General features: G+C 31.1%; 1 protein-coding gene across 2 annotated transcripts in view; it reads right to left on the bottom strand.

The window, feature by feature from the left end:
* Positions 1-7,551: 7,551 nt before the first annotated feature.
* LOC100213006 (uncharacterized) overlaps positions 7,552-20,382 on the bottom strand; it is a 42,267-nt gene continuing 29,436 nt past the window's right edge. For both annotated transcript variants that reach the window (XM_065793675.1, XM_065793674.1), the window contains exons 8-12: positions 19,363-20,098; positions 10,447-10,688; positions 10,197-10,369; positions 9,573-9,815; positions 7,552-8,951 (exon numbers count right to left, since the gene is read on the bottom strand). In XM_065793675.1, coding sequence (XP_065649747.1) covers positions 7,961-8,951; positions 9,573-9,815; positions 10,197-10,369; positions 10,447-10,688; positions 19,363-20,098 — 2,385 coding nt within the window. In that variant the 3' untranslated portion in view covers positions 7,552-7,960. The remainder of the gene's footprint in view (positions 8,952-9,572; positions 9,816-10,196; positions 10,370-10,446; positions 10,689-19,362; positions 20,099-20,382) is intronic.

Raw genomic sequence — 20,382 nt, 5'->3', positions numbered from 1 at the left:
GCCAGTTCGCACTTATGCCAGTTTTTGCAATTGTTTCGCACTTATGCCAGTTCGCACTTATGCCAATGTTTGCAAATTCTTTTGGCGCACTTATGCCAGTTCGCGCTTGTGCTAGTTCGCACTTATGCCAGTTTTTGCAAGTGATTCGCACTTATGCCAGTTCGTGCTTGTGCCAGTTCGCACTTATGCCAGTTCGCACTTATGCCAGTCGCACTTATGCAGATTCGCAGTTATAAAATTCGCACTTATTCAGTCGCCCCACTCAAGTTCTCGCTCACGCCATCTGGCGGTCGATAACAACAGCTAATTAAAATGTTTTTTGTTCGTTCATTAATAATCTCAATTGTTAATATTTCTCCATCGCCGTCAGAAACGGAAAGATCATTTCTACAGCAATGCCTAATATTTTCAAGAACGTAAATTAGAACTCCACCACCACGCTTATTTATTTGCCTTTCAAGAGAAATCATTTCAAAATGAGAAATATAAAAATTAGAATTTTTATTAGTGTCGTTTGAGGTAGCCCAAGTTTCAGTCAAGCAAATAATATTAAAAAAGTATTTAGTTTCCTCAAGTAAATTTTGGAACTTTTCAAAATTACAATTAATGCTTCTGATATTTACGTGTAGAATTCTAATTTGAACGTTGCTTTCTTTGTTAACATTCTTAAATAGAATTCCTTTTAATTCACTTGGATAATAGTAAGAACATTCGATTTTTGTATCATGAAAATAATTAATATCTGGGTCGGAGTTTTCGTGTAATGAAAAAAATTTCGTTTCAAAAAAATTAAAGGCAAGAGTTTCAAAAGTCACTTTTTAAAGCCATGATTAGTTATAACAAATAAATTAAAAAGGAATTCTTTTTAAGAACGAACTCATTTACTTCCGAAATTCTCTAGAAAAAATTTTATCATATTTAATAACTGCATACTTACCTTCGAGTCGCAGCTTTTTGACTTGATCCCACAACTTTTTTCGGTTTTCGATCGTTTCTTTAGCGAAATCCTCATTAACATAAATCCCTGTTCCTCGCAAGTTTTTTGTAGCATTAAGTATTTTTGTTTTGTCTTGAAAATTTAACAACTTTAGGACAATAGTTCTTGGTTTTTTATCTTCTTTAGGTTGGCCTATTCTATGAGCTCTTTCAATAACTATATCATTTTTAATTTTTAGTTGGTTTATTATTGTCTTGTTTATTATTATTGTCATACTTTTTGTTGTCTGTGACAAATTGAGCTGGCAAACTATTTAATTTGCAGCTTTTAATCCCAATTATTTCTTTCATGATATCCGAAGTTTTTTTAATATTACCATTTGAGTTTTTTGTTTGAGTACCGTAAACCTGTGTTACTTTGAACGTTTTTGAGATATTTTTACTTGCTCTACCTTCACTATTGATAATATTTGAAATTAACCAAAATGAATATAGGGGCTGGGATTGACTCCTACATAATTCAAATTCAAAATTATATTTAAATAAAAGCATTTTGCATAATATTAATTTAAAGAGTCATTCAAAGTTTCCCCATAAATGGGTAACTTTGAATGCGTTCTTTGTAAAAGCAAAATCCATTCTAAAACGCATCGTTTTCTTTTAAAATTTAATAAAAACAACAGTTTAGTTTCACATTAATTTATTATTGCCAAAATAGTATAATACTATTTCATAATAAACACCCATTTAGTATTTTATTTTAATGGGTATGTTTTAACTAAACTAGCATAAAAAAAGTACCATTTACATCAGTTTCACTTACAGACTATGCAAGTGAAACATCTTTACATTTTGCCAAAAAATCCTCAAAAAAATACTTTTAACAAGGTCAAAAGTAATTATTTTTTACCCTTTGAGCCTGCTTTCTCCTTGACATCAACATGAAATAATTGTTAAAGTACATTTATTAGTGCTAGGCGTACTAAAATTACAACTTCCATCTGGCAAAATGATTGAAGATAATACTTATATCTAATGGGTAAATCCCATATTTCATTCAAAACCACTAAGCTACTAAGTTGTTGATTACTTCTTGATCTGACAAGTAAAATGTTTATAAGTAAATAAAGAACGAAGGATAATTAATTTTTGTAATTGTCTGTGCATTTTTCGAACAAGAGGTTTTCGATTGACCATGTATTTTCCTCCGATATTTTTCAAGAGATCCATAAAATGTAACATCAAGAGGTTGCAATAAATGGGTAGATTTACCAGTTATAAAACAAGATACTGTTTCTTTCACAACAAGATACTATTTTTTTAAGTAAATTTAAGTACCTTTTTACTGTAAAGATTGCTTAGATTATAACTAATAGGAACGTTCCTACAATTTGACAAAGAACAATAACAAACCAGTCAAAAAAGTGAATAAAATCAAACCGGCCTGGCTTTGATTGTATTATACATTAAGTGGTCTACTTTCGGTTCTTGTTGTCCATAAATGGTCAGCTTTATAAACATAACCAAAAACAATTTGACTAGAGGCACTAAACATGATTGACGTAACATAACATGTTGTACAATTGCTAATTTTTGCATGTTTGTAAAAACTATGGATTTTCCACGTGTTTTTGGATTAAGTTTTTAAACTTTATTATACAAAGTGGCAAATTGCACCCAATGAATATCTAATAATTTTTTTATCTAATAACGTTTATTGTTATCATAAAATTTGAAAACCGGCACTTAGTATAATTTATATACTGCCTTGTATAAATTTTTTTTGTATAAAAGTGGGAAAATACTGCCATGAAATGCTAAACAAAAACAAATTTAAAGATGAATAACAGTACTTTCAACAAATTTAATTCGACATAATATTGAATGTGCACACACATGTTATATGATATATTTTTTATACAAGATTTAAAATTTATCAGTTTTCTGCAAAAAAAGTATACACACACACAAACTTATACTTTTTTTGCAGAACACTGATAAATTTTAAATCTTGTATAAAAAATATATCATATAATAAGTATGGGAAAAAGTGTATACAATAAAGTATGTTATGCTATAGCAATGGAACATAACTATAGTAGGCTAAAAAAACTTTCTTGTATTTTATATGTTAAATAAATTTATAAACGAAAATTATGCTACTTAGACAACAAGCTGCTACACTAGCTGAGGCAGTGTACAAAGTATTTTGACTATTTTTTATGAGAAAAATATCTGAAATATTTAATTCATTTTTTAAAGGAACAATAACAACCGATAAACAAAGTAAAACTTTAAATAATCAAAATATAAACTATTTTTAATACTTTGATGTTTGAACAGTTTCATATAAATTCTTGCCATAATTACAACTTTTTAAAAAAAGAAAGAATTGCATTTAAAGTTACCCCGCTATGCAAAGTAGTTTAAAAGGTTTACGGTAGTTTTTCTTTGCATTTTTTTTAAATTCTTTAAACAAATTTTTATACTGTTTGTAAACATTTAGGTTTGCCCCATTTTTATTTTTAAGTATTTGATATAAAGTTTGTGTTTTTTTATGATTTTTGAATACCTTTAGTGATCCAAGGACATTCAAGTACTTTTCTTTTATTAAGTTTTCTTTAATTGGGAAGTGCATATTATAATTTTTTAGGAAAATTTTTTCAAAGTGGTCATAAGCAGAGTTAGTGTGCAAAAGATTGCATTCATGGTATACCTTGTCCCACTTTTCTGCCGATAGTCTTTAAGTTGTTGAACAGAAAATTTGTTGACTTTCCTTTTATAAATTTTAATTTTACAACTATGAATAGATTTTATATCTTGTATCAAGGTGAAGAAACTAGGAAAATGATTAGATATATCTGTCTTTATTTTTCCTGTCTTTAGAGAAATATTAAAGATTGAATTAGTTAATATATTGCTTATTGCAGTTACTGAGGTTAGAGTTACTCGATTTGGTTTGTTAATAATTGGGAAGATGTAATGTTGAAGTATTTCGTCAAAAAAAAGTTTAGTATTGGCATGTTTATCATATTGTAAACAATCTATGTTTATGTCTCTAATGCAGAATATTTTATTTGGTTTTAGGAAAAAATTCCCCGCAAAAAAAAAAGTTTTTAAAAAAATACTGCCTTAAAACTGATAGATTGCCTGCCGAAACCAAAACCCTCAATCAATGTAGCGGCACTCCTCGCATGTTCTATCTATTTGTCAGCCGATGTATGTACACTCCTTGTGTGTTCTACCTATTTGTCAGTCGATTTATGAAAAATAAAGGATTAAGGTACTGTTTGTATTATAATATGTATGTATAAAATATTTATATTATAAACAACTATTATATTTATATATTGTTTATTTTATGCGCTGTAAAAAAAAATACAAGGGGATTTTTTCCGGGGGGATTTTTCTGTGCTGCCATTTTTTATTTGCTAATTGTTGTTTAAATAAACATTTGTTTATTTAACATGATTAGAAAATTTTAATAAATCACCTTCAGGTGGTCGGTAACATTTGTGTAACCAGTTTTTTGATTTGTCGCTAGTTATTGCAATTGTAAAAACCTCACTATCGGCATCTGAGATCGAAAGGTCATCTCATATTTTGGTAACTTGATCATTCTTAATATAAGTTATAATTCCATCTCCCCTTTTGTTAGATTTTAATTCAGATAATAATAATAATTTGTAGAAATTTCTAAACTTGAATTTATTCTGCATGATTCGTCGAACACCACGTTTCTGTTAGGCATGTCGTTCTGAATGAATTATTATTGGAGACATAAAAATAGATTAATCCCATTCGATAAGAAAATGTTTTAGCTTATCCATGTTGCTATATATACTTTTTATGTTTATGTGTATTACAGAAAAATTACTCAGAAAAGTCATTAAGTAAAACACTTGCCGATTTGAAAACATTAGTAGTGTAATTTTTCAAAATCTATTGTTAAGTTAGTCGTTGTTTAAAATTGGTAAAATAGAGTTTGCCTAATAAAACTTCGCATTTTTCTAAAATCTCTACAACAAATTTTATCAAATTTAATTACTGCAAATTTACCTTCGTTGCGTAACCTTCGTTGATATAAATGCCAGTTAAGTTTATTTACTGAGTTTAATATTTTATTTTTATCTTGATAATTCAAAAGCTTTAAAGGGGCACAACCCAATTAAAAAATGTAAATGATTTGAAAAAATTATTTTTTCGAAAATGCACTTTACTCAAATTTATCGTAGAAACTGTTGGTAATTTTTATTTCCTTCAAAAAGATACTGAAATTGGTCAAAATTTCATTTATTTAGCTTGTTATTTTAATTCCCCTAGTAACGCACATGACAACCGATTTTAAGTACTTCTTTCCACCTTTTATAGCACTATTTTAAAGTTGATTTTAGTTTTTGCAAATAACATTTTGCTTGTTATAACCGACATAATAGACAGAACTCTTAGAAATCACGAGGTTCTTCCAGTTGGTTTACTGATTTAGCATACTGATTTAGCATACTGATTTACATTCTTGCCAAAAATTGGTTTAAATATGTTTAATTTTTAGTTTTATAACAGTTTGTTGTACTTTATAGGATAATCTTGTTGCTGTTTAGCTATATATATTTATTTATATAGTATACTTAATAAGTTTAAAAATATATATTTAACATTCTTTTGTTTCCGGAGTGTGCACATGTGAGATTTTTAACATTCTTTTGTTTCCGGAGTGTGCACATGTGCACATTCAATGAATCGAAATCAGAAATCGAAATCAGAAGTTAGAAATCGCTTTTGAACTTAAGTTGTAATGTACAATTTGTGGTTTAAATGGCTCTGAACTTTAAAAAATATCAGAAACAAAAAGTTTTGACATTAGCAGCCTAGAAGGAGTCGAAACAGGCAGATTGGGGCTGTGTGGTACTGGGGTGATAGAAGAAAGTATGCAGGATAAACGATCTGAGAGGCACTTTTGCCGGTGCAAAGTTTTTTGGGTTAGCCATGCAGAAGTAGCAGTGCTTTAGTGGTCCGTCGGCTTTCGCTAATTTCACGGGCTAGCAAACTTTATAGCTCGCTATATCTCATACCTCCTTTGTACCAACCTGTAGCACAGCACATAATAATACATAAGAACTATAATAATTTGAGTACAGGAAATTTCAAAATATGGAACGATTTCAAGATGGAACGTAATTGCCTACGGTACACGGCTTATGAAAAAACTTTGTAAATTACAACTCCTTGAAATGAACTAAATTTTAAGGCATTGAAATGTTATGAAAATAAATTAAAACACATCTAAACGAGAAGCAATTGTTAAGTTTACCTTTGAGTGTTTTGTTGCAATATTCGCATGTGAAATGCGGTGCCCAAGTTTTGTCTCGGTCCCGACCGGCACGCCGAAGTATGCCTTACACATTATACAACTTGCTTCCACGGAATACTTTTTTGCTCTTGCCTTTAAGAATTATCTGCACACGTAGCAGAATGAATCAGCTGAATACAAACAACCTCTTGATGTCATATCAAATAAATAGCTTCTCTTCAACTACGAATTGTTTTCCTTTTAGTCTGCAGTAACACGAATTGGAATCTTATTTTCAACACTTGTCCTTTTATACTTGTACAGCTACTTTTGGAACGTTCTGAGAGTTTCTTGAAAGTCCTGGAAGTTTCTTGAACGTTTTTGAGTGTTTAAGGAGAATTGTAGAAATATCTAGACAACTCTAGCAGTATAGGAATATTATATGAGGAAGCTCGGCATTGAAAGCAAATTGAGAATTTCATTGAAAACACGCGATTTTTAAATTTTTTTTTTAGAAAAGCGATTTTCTTTCTGTTCTAGACCTAAAGGCTTAGGAAAATACGCTTTCAACACAGGAACAAAACAAAAGTGAAAAAAATGTTACATAGTGTAATCAATGCGTAACAATTTGACAGACATGGCCGTGGTTGAAGTACATCGGAATGACTTGATTAGTATGGGGGAAGTGGCGTGGACGTATATTCTTTTTTGCACTACTGTAGCTCGATCTAAAGTCGTTTGAATTGAGTGATTAAACGAACAAATAGCCTCCGAAGATATATTTAACTTTTGATAAATACATTATTCAAACAACTTTAGTACTAAGTTAGTGCCGCGGTGCAGGTTATATAACCATTATATTTTATGTTAATGCGCTTTAACAACTATGTTTAATAATTGTTATATATTTTTGTTAATAATTATTATATTCATTTAATAATTATTTTTTCATCGATGATACATCGACTATATCATTGACTCATAAAGCCGTAAACGAAGCGGCTTCTACATTAATCGACTAACATTTAAGTCAGTTTATAAAAAGTCAATTCCAATTCATGTTAACTTGAATTAGCCGCAGCCAAGTATACATCAACTGATAGTTTATGTTTTAGGCTAGACACTCTTTAAATCAATGGAGAAGATTTTCTAGATTTGAAACTTAAAAATAAAAATGTTGCATCACAAAACTGAATCCTATCCCTCCCCGTAACAAATTGTCACTATATCGCCAATCGCCTTCCCCTAACGCGCGACGTAATTTGTGGATGACCCCATATACATAAAGTTAAGCAGGATAGATGTAAAAAAAAAGACAACACATCTATCGTTTAATAGCGGTATTACTTTATTAACATCCGTTTCTATTAAGAAATCGCAATAAACCTGACGTACTCTTAAAACAGTTTTATAAATAAAATCTCAATGAACAATAATAATTTTTGCGCCAGAATAGTTTGTCTAATTCTTGTAATAGCAACACTCAGCAACCTCATTGAATTTGTTATAAAATTGCTGAAAGGTTGCATTCAACCTAATTAAGATTTAAACCAAGTTATATATTTTCGCGTGATAATTAAGTACAGCCAAACAAAAAGTTAGCAAACGTTACTATTTAGAACAACCTGTAAAATTATAAAACATGAACACCATAGGTTTAAAAAAACCCAGGGAGAAAGCGGGAAAAATTTTTTAAATTTTATTTATAAGACGAACAACTCGCTTTTAATAATTTCATTTCACAGCATCATCTTCAGGTATAAGTTCTTCAGAAGCCAGTACAGTTTGTGAAATATTAAGTGAGTTTGAAGCGGTTCCGATTGCTGTGCGAATATTCTCTAAAGGAATTTCAATTGTCTTACCATCTATAACTGTAGTTAGACAGCTTGTTTCTATTGAAGGTGGACCGATTCCCTGTAGATCAAAATCTCCATCTTCTTCTTTCACACAATTGTCTTCCTTACTTAATTTTGCAGGACATTCGTCATGTGAATCAGAAATCGATCGCTTTTGAGAAACAATTTTAACAGTTTCGTTTTTAGAAGATTGACGAATATTTTTAAATACAGTTGCAACACCGATGGCATTAACCTTATCAACTTCTTGGTGCCGTTGTGGGTAAGTTTTTCTCGTTTGCAAGGGTCTAATATGCGATTGAGCATCTTCTTTGGTAATAGATAAATCATGATTTAAAGCAATAGAGGGTGCAGAAACATTTTTTCTTGGTCGACCAAGACTTTTTAACTGCACTGAACTATTTTCTATAGAACCTGAATTAACTATAAGTTGTTTATCTTTATTAGCTGCATTTGAAAATATCGCAATAAGTTCTTTTAATTCTGTTTTTAAACGACAAAGATTTTCACGACTATGGTGGGCAAGTTGAAGCTTAGAAAGTTGCTGTAACAAACCACGACATTGAGAAGCGAGAACCTGAGGAGTTTCATGGCTGTTACGTTTATCTGTTACACCAAAAAACAGATTATGTTCGCCCCCAACCATATCTTTTACAGGTGACGTTTGTGTAGAATTGTCAACAAAAAGTCCAGGCATATCGATATTAATATTAGTTTCACACCCCCAGTCAATATTAAGTTGCGGCAGGAACTTGTAAAGATTACTCATCATATCCCAATTCCAACCAGGAAAATTATTATAAATAGCACAGAAATGTTCACACGGTAGTTTAAATCTCAACCAATCTTCACAATCACAAGATGGAAAACTAAAAAATTAAAATGAACTGATTTTTAAAATGACTAAAGTTACCAGCAGTTTCAAATTAAAGTTACTAGCGGAGTGTAATTTTGTTATCATGATTATTAAATTCGTAGATCAGATCCGCATATTAATGACAATAATAATAATACTATTAGCATTTTATTATTACGGCTTTTTTAAACATAGATTTATCTACCTAAGGGCAAAGGTAAATACTATGGAAAAGATTTTTTTGTTTCTTTGTTCTTTTATTACCCTATCAATCTTATAACTTATAACATCGCATAGTTAACTACTAGTATCTTATAGTTAATGTAATAGTGGAGCGAAAGAGCTCTTTACATGGTTACAATTTATTCACGCATACCAAGTTTCTTATTTCTTTGTATTAGGGTTCCAACTCTTAAAGCTGAAAATATAAGTGTTTTTATAAAAACTTGTAATAAATAAAATATAAACAGCTGCAAAGTACTCCTAACTTGTAATAAATAAAATATAAACAGCTGCAAAGTACTCCTAGCCTTAATTGTAGTGTCCTTCCAACCTTGGTTCTAGTGACCTTGGGTTGTTAATTTTTATGATAAAAATTTAATAATTTTATAATAAAAAACAGATTAAAGTATACCAGTTAGCATCTCCAAAAGATACAGTATGTAAATGATCTTCTTCATTGGTATCACCTTGTACAGTAAAAATTCCTGAATGCATGCATCTAATTGTAAAACTTTGTTCATTAGCCTTCTTTAAACGTTCGTAGATGTGGTAGGTAATTAGGCCAGGACGAGCACAAAGATAATTGGGTATATTGCTGTAAGCATAACGCAAGTCATTGTGAAGTTTAATAGATTCTTTATTCAGATCATAATACCTGCAATTTAAATTATTAACAGAAATTTTAAATTAAACAATAATCTATTAAAAATCTGTTGAATTTGACGTAAAGAGTAAGCTCACACACAAACACATCTAGAATATAGAACTACTGTAAAAATTTAGAGTAAGATCACACTTAAGCATATTTATAAATTTAAACTACATGCTTTGTTATGATTCTTCAACCAATTGCCATAATATGTATATTATAGGGCAAAATAACTTGCTATTAAATTATTAAAAATAAAATATTAAATAACTAAAATTTTTAATTTTAAATAATTTTTAAAGTAAAAAAAAGAACGATTTAATACTTAAAAAAAAAATTCAACTGTGTCAAATAGAAAAAATTTAAATATGAATAGAGAAATCTTACTGTTTACATGCTACTGGCACAACATGCTCAACTAATTGTTGTATCACATCTTGCAATGGTGTAGTTTTGTTGACCAACTTTATACTTCTGAATACTTTTAACTCATCTTCTAATGTTCGATTATTATGACATGTCATTAAATAATCATCAGGACGATATCCAGAAACCCAACGCTAAACCAGTTAAAACAAACTATAATAATATACGTACATTTTTGAACAACATCAACAAGAAATAGTTTTAAATTTACCTTTGCATGGGCAAGCCAATTGAACTGGAACCAGTTCCGAAGTTTATCAGAAGTTTTCCATACTTCACTTTCTTCTAGTTCACGAGCAGCAGCATTTAATGTTTCTTCTGAAAAAGACTGTGCAATTGCTTTCAAGTGCATCAGCATTTCATCTTGGTGTTCTGAAACACCATTTTGATCATCACTCAGCCAATCTTTCCATGCCTTTTCTCGTGAAGAGTCAGAAATCAATATGAAAGAGCCTTAAAATAATAGAAAAAATATCTGAAATAAACACTGACAAAATTGAAAATACCTTTTCTTTGGCTTTACTTTAATTTTGTTTTTTGCTATATTTTTATTAATATGTTAAGTTTTCATGTTGCATCTAACTTTTTTCTACATCCTTTAGTAATATATAATTGCTTTTAATTTTTTTTTTAATGTTTTTGTTTTTGAATTTGAATTAGTGCTGGATGCATAAACCTGGTTTTTTAAACTACCCATTATATTCAAATTGTTTTCTGTTCATCATTAATGTATATTTTTACTTCATCAAAATGTATTACTTGAAAATTGATATGTTTAATTTAAGATTTTTATTTAATTATTGGATTGATGTAACACTGCATCAAAAAATTTTTTTACAGTAGTTTTGAACAATATAATCGTGTTGAATATTAGGGGGCATTTTTAGTTTTTTAGCTAACTTTCAGACAATGAGCTAACTCCAAACATTGATGTTTATACTAATATCAAGGATGCTTAGCAAAAAAATAGCGCTGATTAGAGTTTAGGAACAAAGAAGCCCAAAATTTTTTGCCCCCTCACTGCCCAAAACGTGAGAGCAACAAGTTTTGGGCAGTGTTATTTTCTTACTATTCTTAACTAAATTTATCAACTCTTAACATTCTTAACAATCTTTAACATATTTGGAGTTTGCTCCATGGTTAAAAGTTGTCTCAAACACCAAAAAATGTTCGATCCACCCATGTTGGATATTTGATTATTAGTAAGAGAAGCACATTTATCTTTATAAATCCTGATTTTAGTCCTACCTTTAAACCAAATTCCAACTTATGGATTACTTTCAAAACATTACCAATATTTAAATAGAAGTAAATCAGAGCAATTCAAGAATAACTATGATAATTTTTTCCTGTGAGTTCAGATTTTAACATAAAATGCAAAGGAAAAACAACATGTTATCAGAAAAATTAAGAATTGTGTCTTATGAGAGTAAAAAGCTGAAAGTCTTGCATAAAATCCAAATTTTTAAAAACCTGAAAAAAAATTGGCGCCAGTAACTAAAGAAAAATTATTACTTTTAAAAAAAGATATTAAAAAAAATTTTCAATCAATCATGAAGACTTTTGATATAGGAACAAACCCAACATTAAAGAGCTTATACAATTTAAAAACTTATAAAAAAGCAAAAAATTTTGATGAAGGCCAATGGAAATGACCAACGCTGTGATGATAAAAATGATTCAAATGAGATAAAAATAATAAAGGCATGTGATAAGTTTTCTTATATGAAAAAAAACCTTATAAAAAAATTACAAATATATTTTTTATAGTAAATAAAGTATAAATGAATTAATACTAGATGTCCGTAACTAAACAAAAAACTACAATGGAATATAACAAATGCTCATCAAATTAGGTTTTATAGAACTACTTCAAAACTTGCACATAGAGCCATATATCTTTAGTCTTTAGATGCTAATTAAAAAAACTAATTTTTTATACTGGTTTAATTAGGTTAGTAGTTTTTGAATTTGTAAAGAGTTCTGAAGAATTTAAAAAGAAAATCTGCTTGCATACCTTATAGTGATGTGAATAAAATACTGACTAAACAGAGAGCTCACTGTCCGCAATGATAATGAAGGCGCAGCCTTTTTGATATTTAGATAAAAAGCTCATCAAGAAGAAAAAAAAACGACGATGTTTGATTGTTTAATTTGATTGAAAATAAAATGATGATATTTGACTATATTTGATTTGATTATGCCATGTCAGGTTATCCTGCTACTGGTGACATGTAACCCAGTACAATCTGCTTCATGTCCTGCTGCCATGTAGGATACGCAAAGATTTGAAGCAAAGGCTAGGAGATGCCAACTTCGATTTAAAACACCCCCTGCCATGGGGCTCTTGGTTGAGTAAAGGCAAGAGATGGTGTCTTGATAAAAATACTCATCTTGGGCAGATGTTAAATGCATTCGGCTAATGTCTTGTAGAAGGCCTCCTAGGAAAAGACTTTAGAGGTAAGCAGATTCTATCTGTTGACAGCCTCGCACCCCTTCTTCATTTATTAGGCTGGCGTAGATGTATTTTTAATACATTGTTTACAGTTTAGGATGTTGAATGTTGGATCTTCTTGACTCAGTGCATTGGTTTTGCTTGTGTCTCTGCTTTTATGACAAGGCAACTCATTCTATTATCTCCTAATGAGGGTACAGCTCTAAAACTTAGTTTTATCATCCTGAGGCCGGCTGGTAGTTAGGTTTTTCGAACTCTGCTGTAGCTCTCAGAGAGGCTGATTCCATCAACAGCTGAAAAATATCAAAGTATTAACAGTGCCATGTTCTGCATGGATGGTGTCCCTGTTTGTACTTTTGGTGTGCATTGCCAAGGCCACATTTAGGCCCTTTGTTATGACTTAGGGTTTATTAATAGTAATGAGGCAACTGCTTAGGCAATTAAACAGTGTACTGAGTACTATCTATACTTTGAGTCAAGTTCTTTAACAAATTTAAAAATGAATAAAATACCAAAAACTATAAAACACAAAAAGCTATTGTCATCACCAAGTTCTCTAAACCTATCATTCACTAATATTTGTGGTCTTCGAAGTAACATTTCTTCTATTGATTCTTATGTCTAGCAAAGTTCACCAGACCTACTTGCTCTTTGTGAGACTAATTTGAGTTCAGCTGCCACATCTTGTGATCTTAGTGCTGATGGTTATCTTCCTTTAGTTCGTTAAGACTCCAATAGTCACATGCTTGACCTGGGCATTTACATTTGTAAGAATTTACCCATTTGTCATTGAACTAGGTTTGAATCCACAGACTATTCTTTTATGTGCTTTCGTTTAGCACCACTTCACTCTATTGCCTTTCTCTTTGTTCTATATTGCTCTCTTTCATCTCAAGACTGCATTCTTTTTGATGTTATTTTTGATCAAATTGACTAAGCCCTCTCTCTTTATCCATCAGCTAATATTGTTGTTATTGTCGGCGACTTCAATGCTCATCACACTAAATGGCTCTAGTGTCAGTGACTCTGCAGGCGTTAAAGCCCACAACTTTTGCCTTTCTCAATCCCTAACTCAAATAGTCAACTTTCCAACTTGCTTTCCAGACAACCTGAATCATTTACCTTCTCTACTTGATTTATGTCTTGTTTCTGATCCTAGTCAGTGCTCAGTTTTTTCACATTCACCCTTAGGTGCTTCTGATCACAGTTTAATCTCTCTAAAACTCTTATTTCATTCTTCTTTATTATCTGAATCCCCCTATCATCGTACCTCTTACAACTACCTTAAATCTGACTGGGACTTTTTCTGTGATTTTTTTCGTGATGGCCCTTGGCTAGAAATGTTTCGCCTTATCTACATATCTTCATGGATTCGGGTTGGCTTGGAATCTTTTATTCGCTCTCGACAATTCCAGGTCAAGCCTCACTCTTCTACATGGTGTTCCTCACATTGTGCTGCTGCAATTGCCAATCAAAACCATTACTTCCAAATTTATCAGCAAAACAATTCTCCAGAAAAGAGACGTCTGTTTATTATTGCTAGAAACCATTGTAAAAAGGTTTTGTCTAACGCCAAAGCCCGGTATTCTCAGGTCATGAAATCTCAAATTTCATCAAAAAAATTATGCTCTCGTGACTTCTGGAGAATCTTTAATAGTATCAATAATAAGAACAAATCTGCAATTCCACCTTTCTTGTATGGTTCAGACTTTGTCACCTCTCCTAAAGACAAAGCTAAATTGTTTGCTAAGAACTTTTCTTCAATATCATCTCTTGACTCCACTAGTTGCGTTCTACCTGATATAGCTGTTAAACAGGTTGATCGATTGCTTGACATTCATATCACTCCAGCTTTTTTATTTCAAGTGATTTCCTGCTTAGACTCTTCTACAGCTTGAGGCCCGGACAACATACCTGTTATAGTCTTGCAGAAGTGTTCTCCAGAGCTGTCGTCTATACTTTTAAAACTATTGCTTATCAGAGTCTTGTTTTCCAGCCTGCTGGAAAGCGGCATCTGTTATTTTCAAAAACTCTGGAAAGCGATCTGATTCATCTAACTAATTTAATAACTTTCTGATCATCAATATGGATTTTGATCTTCTCGTTCTACAGCTGATTTGCTAACAATAATAACCGATAGGTTTAATCGTGCATTAGATAAAGGCGGAGAGGTTAAGGTCATCGCTCTTGACATTTCTAAAGCTTTTGATAAAGTTTGGCATAGTGGTTTTCCCAGAAGCTTTCTTCTTATGGTGTATCTGGCAACATCTTTAAGATTATTGAATCCTTCCTTTCCAATCGTATTATAAAAGTTGTCCTCGATGGACAGCACTCTTCTTCTTATTCTGTAACTTCAGGGGTTCCTCAAAGTTCCATCCTTGGCCCTATACTCTTTTTAATTTACATTAGCGATCTTCCAGATATTCTCACATCTAAGGTGGCATTGTTCGCTGATGATACTACCATTTATTCTTGTCATGATAAGAAACCAACTTTCTCTGATTGCTTGGAGGGGGCATTTGAGCTTGAAAAGGATCTCACTTCTGCTATAGCACGGGGCTCATAGTCGCTTGTGAACTTTAATTCAGATAAAACTCAATTTTTTTCAGCCAATCGTTATCGCAATAATTTAAATCTTCGTATATTTATGAATGGTAATGCACCTGATGAGTCATCTATCCTTCATCTTCTAGGATTAACTCTTACTTCTGAACTTTCTTGGAAACCATATATCAAATCTGTTGCAAAATTAGCATCTGCTAAGGTTGCCTCTCTTTATTGAGCTCGACACTTTCTTACTTCGGATTCTATTACTGTTGCCATATCTGGGGTGGATCTTTTAATGATGTCTTTTCTTTTTTAGACAAGGTGCAACAACGCATTGTAAACATAGTTGGACCTGCTCTTGCAGCCAACCTCCAACCATTATCACATCATCGTAATGTTGCTTCTTTTTCTCTTTTCTACAAATTCTATAATGGGCACTGCTCTAAAGAGCTAGCATCTCTTGTACCATCTTCTAAAATTCATTCTTGTGTTACTCGACATTCAATTAAGTCTCATCCTTTTTCTGTGACTGTTTTTAAGTGCTCCAAAAACTGTTATTCCTCAAATTTTTTTTCCCAAACATCACTTCTTTGGAATTCCCTTCCCTTGTCTTGCTTTCATGATTGATATAATTTGCAACCCTTTACACACACACACTTCTTTTCTTTGTAATATTCCTCAGACTGTTGTCTTTTATATTTCAAACATAAACATTGCTTCATTCATATACATATATATATATATATATATATATATATATATATATATATATATATATATATATATATATATATATATATATATATATATATAAGAATGCTCCAAACTCTTTTGCAGATATGTATAAAAGTAAAGACAAAGGAGTTTAAAAATATATAAAAACTAATTGAAACTTTTTACACTTATTTTAAAACAAAACAAAAAAACTCTAATCACTTATTTTAAACTGTATATTTATTTATTGTTATTAATCAATTAATTAGTTTTTAATTAAAAACATTTAAATTTTAAAATGAATAACTTGTCAAACCTTCTCTCTAAACAAAAATCGATTTTAATGTTTCATGAACGGGCAAATAGCTTTAGCATAATTTTTTATTGGCTGGTTTTTAAATTACAACAGGAATTTTTCAGACCTTTAGTAATGTTATATTTTTATAACTTTTTTTTATCTATAATCCTTAAATAACCTGGTGTTTAAAAAAACATTAACTAAAAATATATAAGTTTTGACTGTTATTATTTTTGCAGTAGTAAATTTATTGTTTTGTTTTTTCATTAACTTTTGCAAAATGATAAATCGACTTGTTTCATTAAAACAGTGTACTGAGAATTTAATGACCAGAAATATTTCTGTTTATTGCAATTCGCTATCACTAATTAACTGTGTGTGTTTATTTGAGTAGGTATGACCCATATATGACTTTTCTTATTTTAGATATGGGAGTTTTTTTCCTTAATAAGTTTTTCTAGTGCAGAGCATTCAAAAATGTGAGTTTTACTAAAAACTAATTAAAATGGCAATTTTCTGTCTTTTTAAAAAGCTTATGGGAATGCAATCATCAAAAATAATAACTTTTAGTGTTACTTGACTTAAGGCTGTACAAAAACTGTAGACATAGTAAAAGTTGTCTACTATGAATTTTACAAAAAAATATATTTATACAAAATGTTCCAAAATTAATGCAAGATTTGAATTTGTTGCCATTTGTGCAGCAAAGTGCAAAATATGGTCGGAATAGTGTTTTAACTTCGTCAACTGTGAAGAGATTAATTGAAAATTTTAGGGGGACTGGATCCATTGGAGATGCCAAACACACTGGTTATCCAAATACAACCCGTTCAAATGTCAATATTGAAGCAGTGCGTGAGAGTGTCGGTGACAATCCAGGAATCTCAATTCGGCGTCATGGACAAGAATTGCAAATTTCAAGAAGTTCTCTACAGCGTATACTCACTCAAGATCTGTTTCTCAATGCTTATAAAATTCAATTAACACAACAACTAAAGCCTAATGTCTATGCACAGCGAAGAGAGTTCGTTGAATGGGTTATTGAACATTAACAAATGGGTGCTGATTTTTCGAGCAAAATCATCCTAAGCGATGAAGCACAATTTCACCTTGATGGCTTTGTTCATCACCAAAATTACCGCTTTTGGGGTTCCAAGAACCCACATGTGATTGTCGAAAAACAAATGCATCCACAACGTGTTAGTGTTTGGTGTGGATTTTGGGCTGGAGGCATAATTGGATCATACTTTTTTCAAAATGAGGAGACTGGTCAAGCAGTGACTGTTACTGGTGCTCGATATCGTGACATGATAACACAGTTCTTTCTGCTGAAATTTGATGATATTGATGTGGCCAATATGTGGTTTAAACAAGATGGTGCTACATGCCATATAGCCCATGAAACAATTCAATTACTGCATGAGTTTTGGTGATCAGAATTGGCCCCCTAGATCGTGTGATTTAACACCACTAGATTTTTTTTAAGGGCTTATTTGAAATCACAGGTCTATGTCAACAAGCCCACAACCACCCTTGCATTAAAGGAGGAGATTCAACGTTGCATCAATGAAATTCAGCAACTTTTATGCAAAATGGTCATGCAAAATTTCGACAAAAGAGTACGTATGTGCATGCAAAGCCGTGGAGGCCATATGCCCGATGTGTTATTCCATAAATAACCCTATCCTATGTACTTTATGATTCAATAAAAATATAACAATCAAAAGACTAAAAACTGTGTTTTCTATTTTATTCAAATCTTGCATTTATTTTGGGACACCCTTTATAAATGTTAGGAATGGTAGTATGCATAAAAATTTAATTATTTAATAGGATATTGGAAGAAACATATTTCTTTTTCTCTTAAAAAGTTTGTCTTGTGTGGGCACAGGGTATTCAAAAAGTGTCAATTTTACTAAAAGTTCTAGAAAAATTAGTATAACAATCTTATTATTGTTATTTTTAATTTACATGGGTGTAAATTATTATAAAATGAGGTGAATCATAAACTATTATAAACTATTATAAAATGAGGTGAATCATAAAACATGGTTATTAAAATTTGGAGGCTTTAGGCTTATATCCCCTCTCCATCATTATTAAAAACCATAAAAATTGGTCAATAACAAGAAATTGTGTATGATTTTTTATGTGTTATAAAGTTGTGTTATTTTCTTTGATGGACGAAAAGATTTAACTAAGTACATAGAGAGAAGAGGATGGAAAATTACATCCATCAGAAAAAAAAGAACATTCAGTTTGTTCTGAACCTGGAAGTAAATACCAATTTTATTTCACTAACAACTCTGAAAAAAGAGTAGAAATTGCAGCTGAGCAAATAGCTGATAATCTTTACAAATGCATTGTGGATCATGTTTGAAACTTTTTAGTTGCCATTGGTGCAGACTTAAAAAAATTAAACACTGCTTGGAAAAGTGTTAACCACTACCTTGAACATAAAGTGAATAATAATAATAAAAAAAGGATAAAATGTGCTCTTTATACAAAGGAACTACCTCTTCAATGCCTTGTGCCCCCACTAGATAAACTTTTTAAGGGGAAAAAAACTATTCATCCCTTTTCTAATATCCTAATACATAAAAAACATATTGCGCACTCCAGAATCCAAAAATTGAAAAGTATGACCCACCCATGTGTGCATTTCAAAACTTGAAAAGTATGATACCACATGTGTGTATATGAGTGTGTGCATATATATATATATATATATATATATATATATATATATATATATATATATATATATATATATATATATATAAATAGATTTTCAAGTGCTCGGTTCATAAGGGAGAAGTTCCAAGTTCGATCCCCACCACGACCCCGGTAGTACTATTGACATTGTTTCTTAAGGTTTGTGTTTTGGAATTGAGAATTCTTAAGGTTTGTGTTTTGGAAGAGTTGAGAGAGGGTTGTAACCACAAAAAGCAGCCTCCTCGATTGTAGTGGCACTATTAGCCTTAGGTAGGTAAATAACATTAAAAATAAACAAGTACCATTGGTCACTAGTTAATTTAGTGTTAATTTAACGGCATCTTTGATGCTAAAACCAACTATATATATTTGATATAATTATATGTTATTAAATATACCATTAAAGGAGGCTTCCACAGCTTCAATTTGGACATCTGAATAGTCACAAACAACAAACTTTGGATTCCAACCTGGATTCCAATCTTTAATTGTCTGTAGCCCTTCTGAAAGCATAGCAACAGTATTTGTTTGTAAAATAAATTCAGCAACTAACTGATAATCAACATTTGTTTGCACATATATACAATATAAAGGAAAAGGTATTCTAGCATGTATGTCTTTAATTTGAGTAAGTATAATCTGAGAATTGTAGCGCTTTAAAAGTCGTTGTTGATGAGGAGTTTGGTGACAAAATAAAAGCTTAGCATTTTCATTTAATTCATTCTTTAAATCTTTTTCATCTGATATAAAGTCTTCTGCAGCCTCAACACTATCATCATTTTGAACAGTTGATTCAAGAGATGTATCATGTTTTACTTTAAAATTGAAAATCATTTTCTCATCATTGTGTTTTTCTTTCAGAACTTCAGCTTGTGCTTCAAGCTTTTGCTCTACGTCATGAGATATATTCAAAGAAGAACGAGCTTTTGACATAAAATATCGAATCTGCTTTTTTGTAGGAAAGTATTGACGCCTAGTCCTAGGTGGAGGTACTTGGTCTTTAAACATTTCTTTAACTACATACAATTCTAGTAAACGCTTAACTTCATCGATTGGAATACTGGGATCATTCCAAACAAGTTTAGACACATGACTGCATAACTCAGGATGAAGTGCTTCTTTTACAACTGCTTCCTAATTAAAAAAAGAAAGTAAAGTTAGGTCAATTAATGCCAAATAGAGCAAATTTTTATGAGGTTCTTAATGAAGTCAAATTTTGATGCCACTTTTTGATTTAGTTTATACATACATACATACATACATACATACATACATACATACATACATACATGCATGCATACATACATGCATGCATACATACATACATACATACATGCATACATACATACATATATATGTCCCATGTCCGGCCAGAAATATGCGCCGGATATGGGACATTGTCCGGTAAAAACAACATC

This window comes from Hydra vulgaris, chromosome 03 (genome assembly GCF_038396675.1).
Source record: "Hydra vulgaris chromosome 03, alternate assembly HydraT2T_AEP".
NCBI classification, from domain to species: domain Eukaryota; kingdom Metazoa; phylum Cnidaria; class Hydrozoa; order Anthoathecata; family Hydridae; genus Hydra; species Hydra vulgaris.
This window is presented reverse-complemented; position numbering and strand designations above follow the sequence as displayed.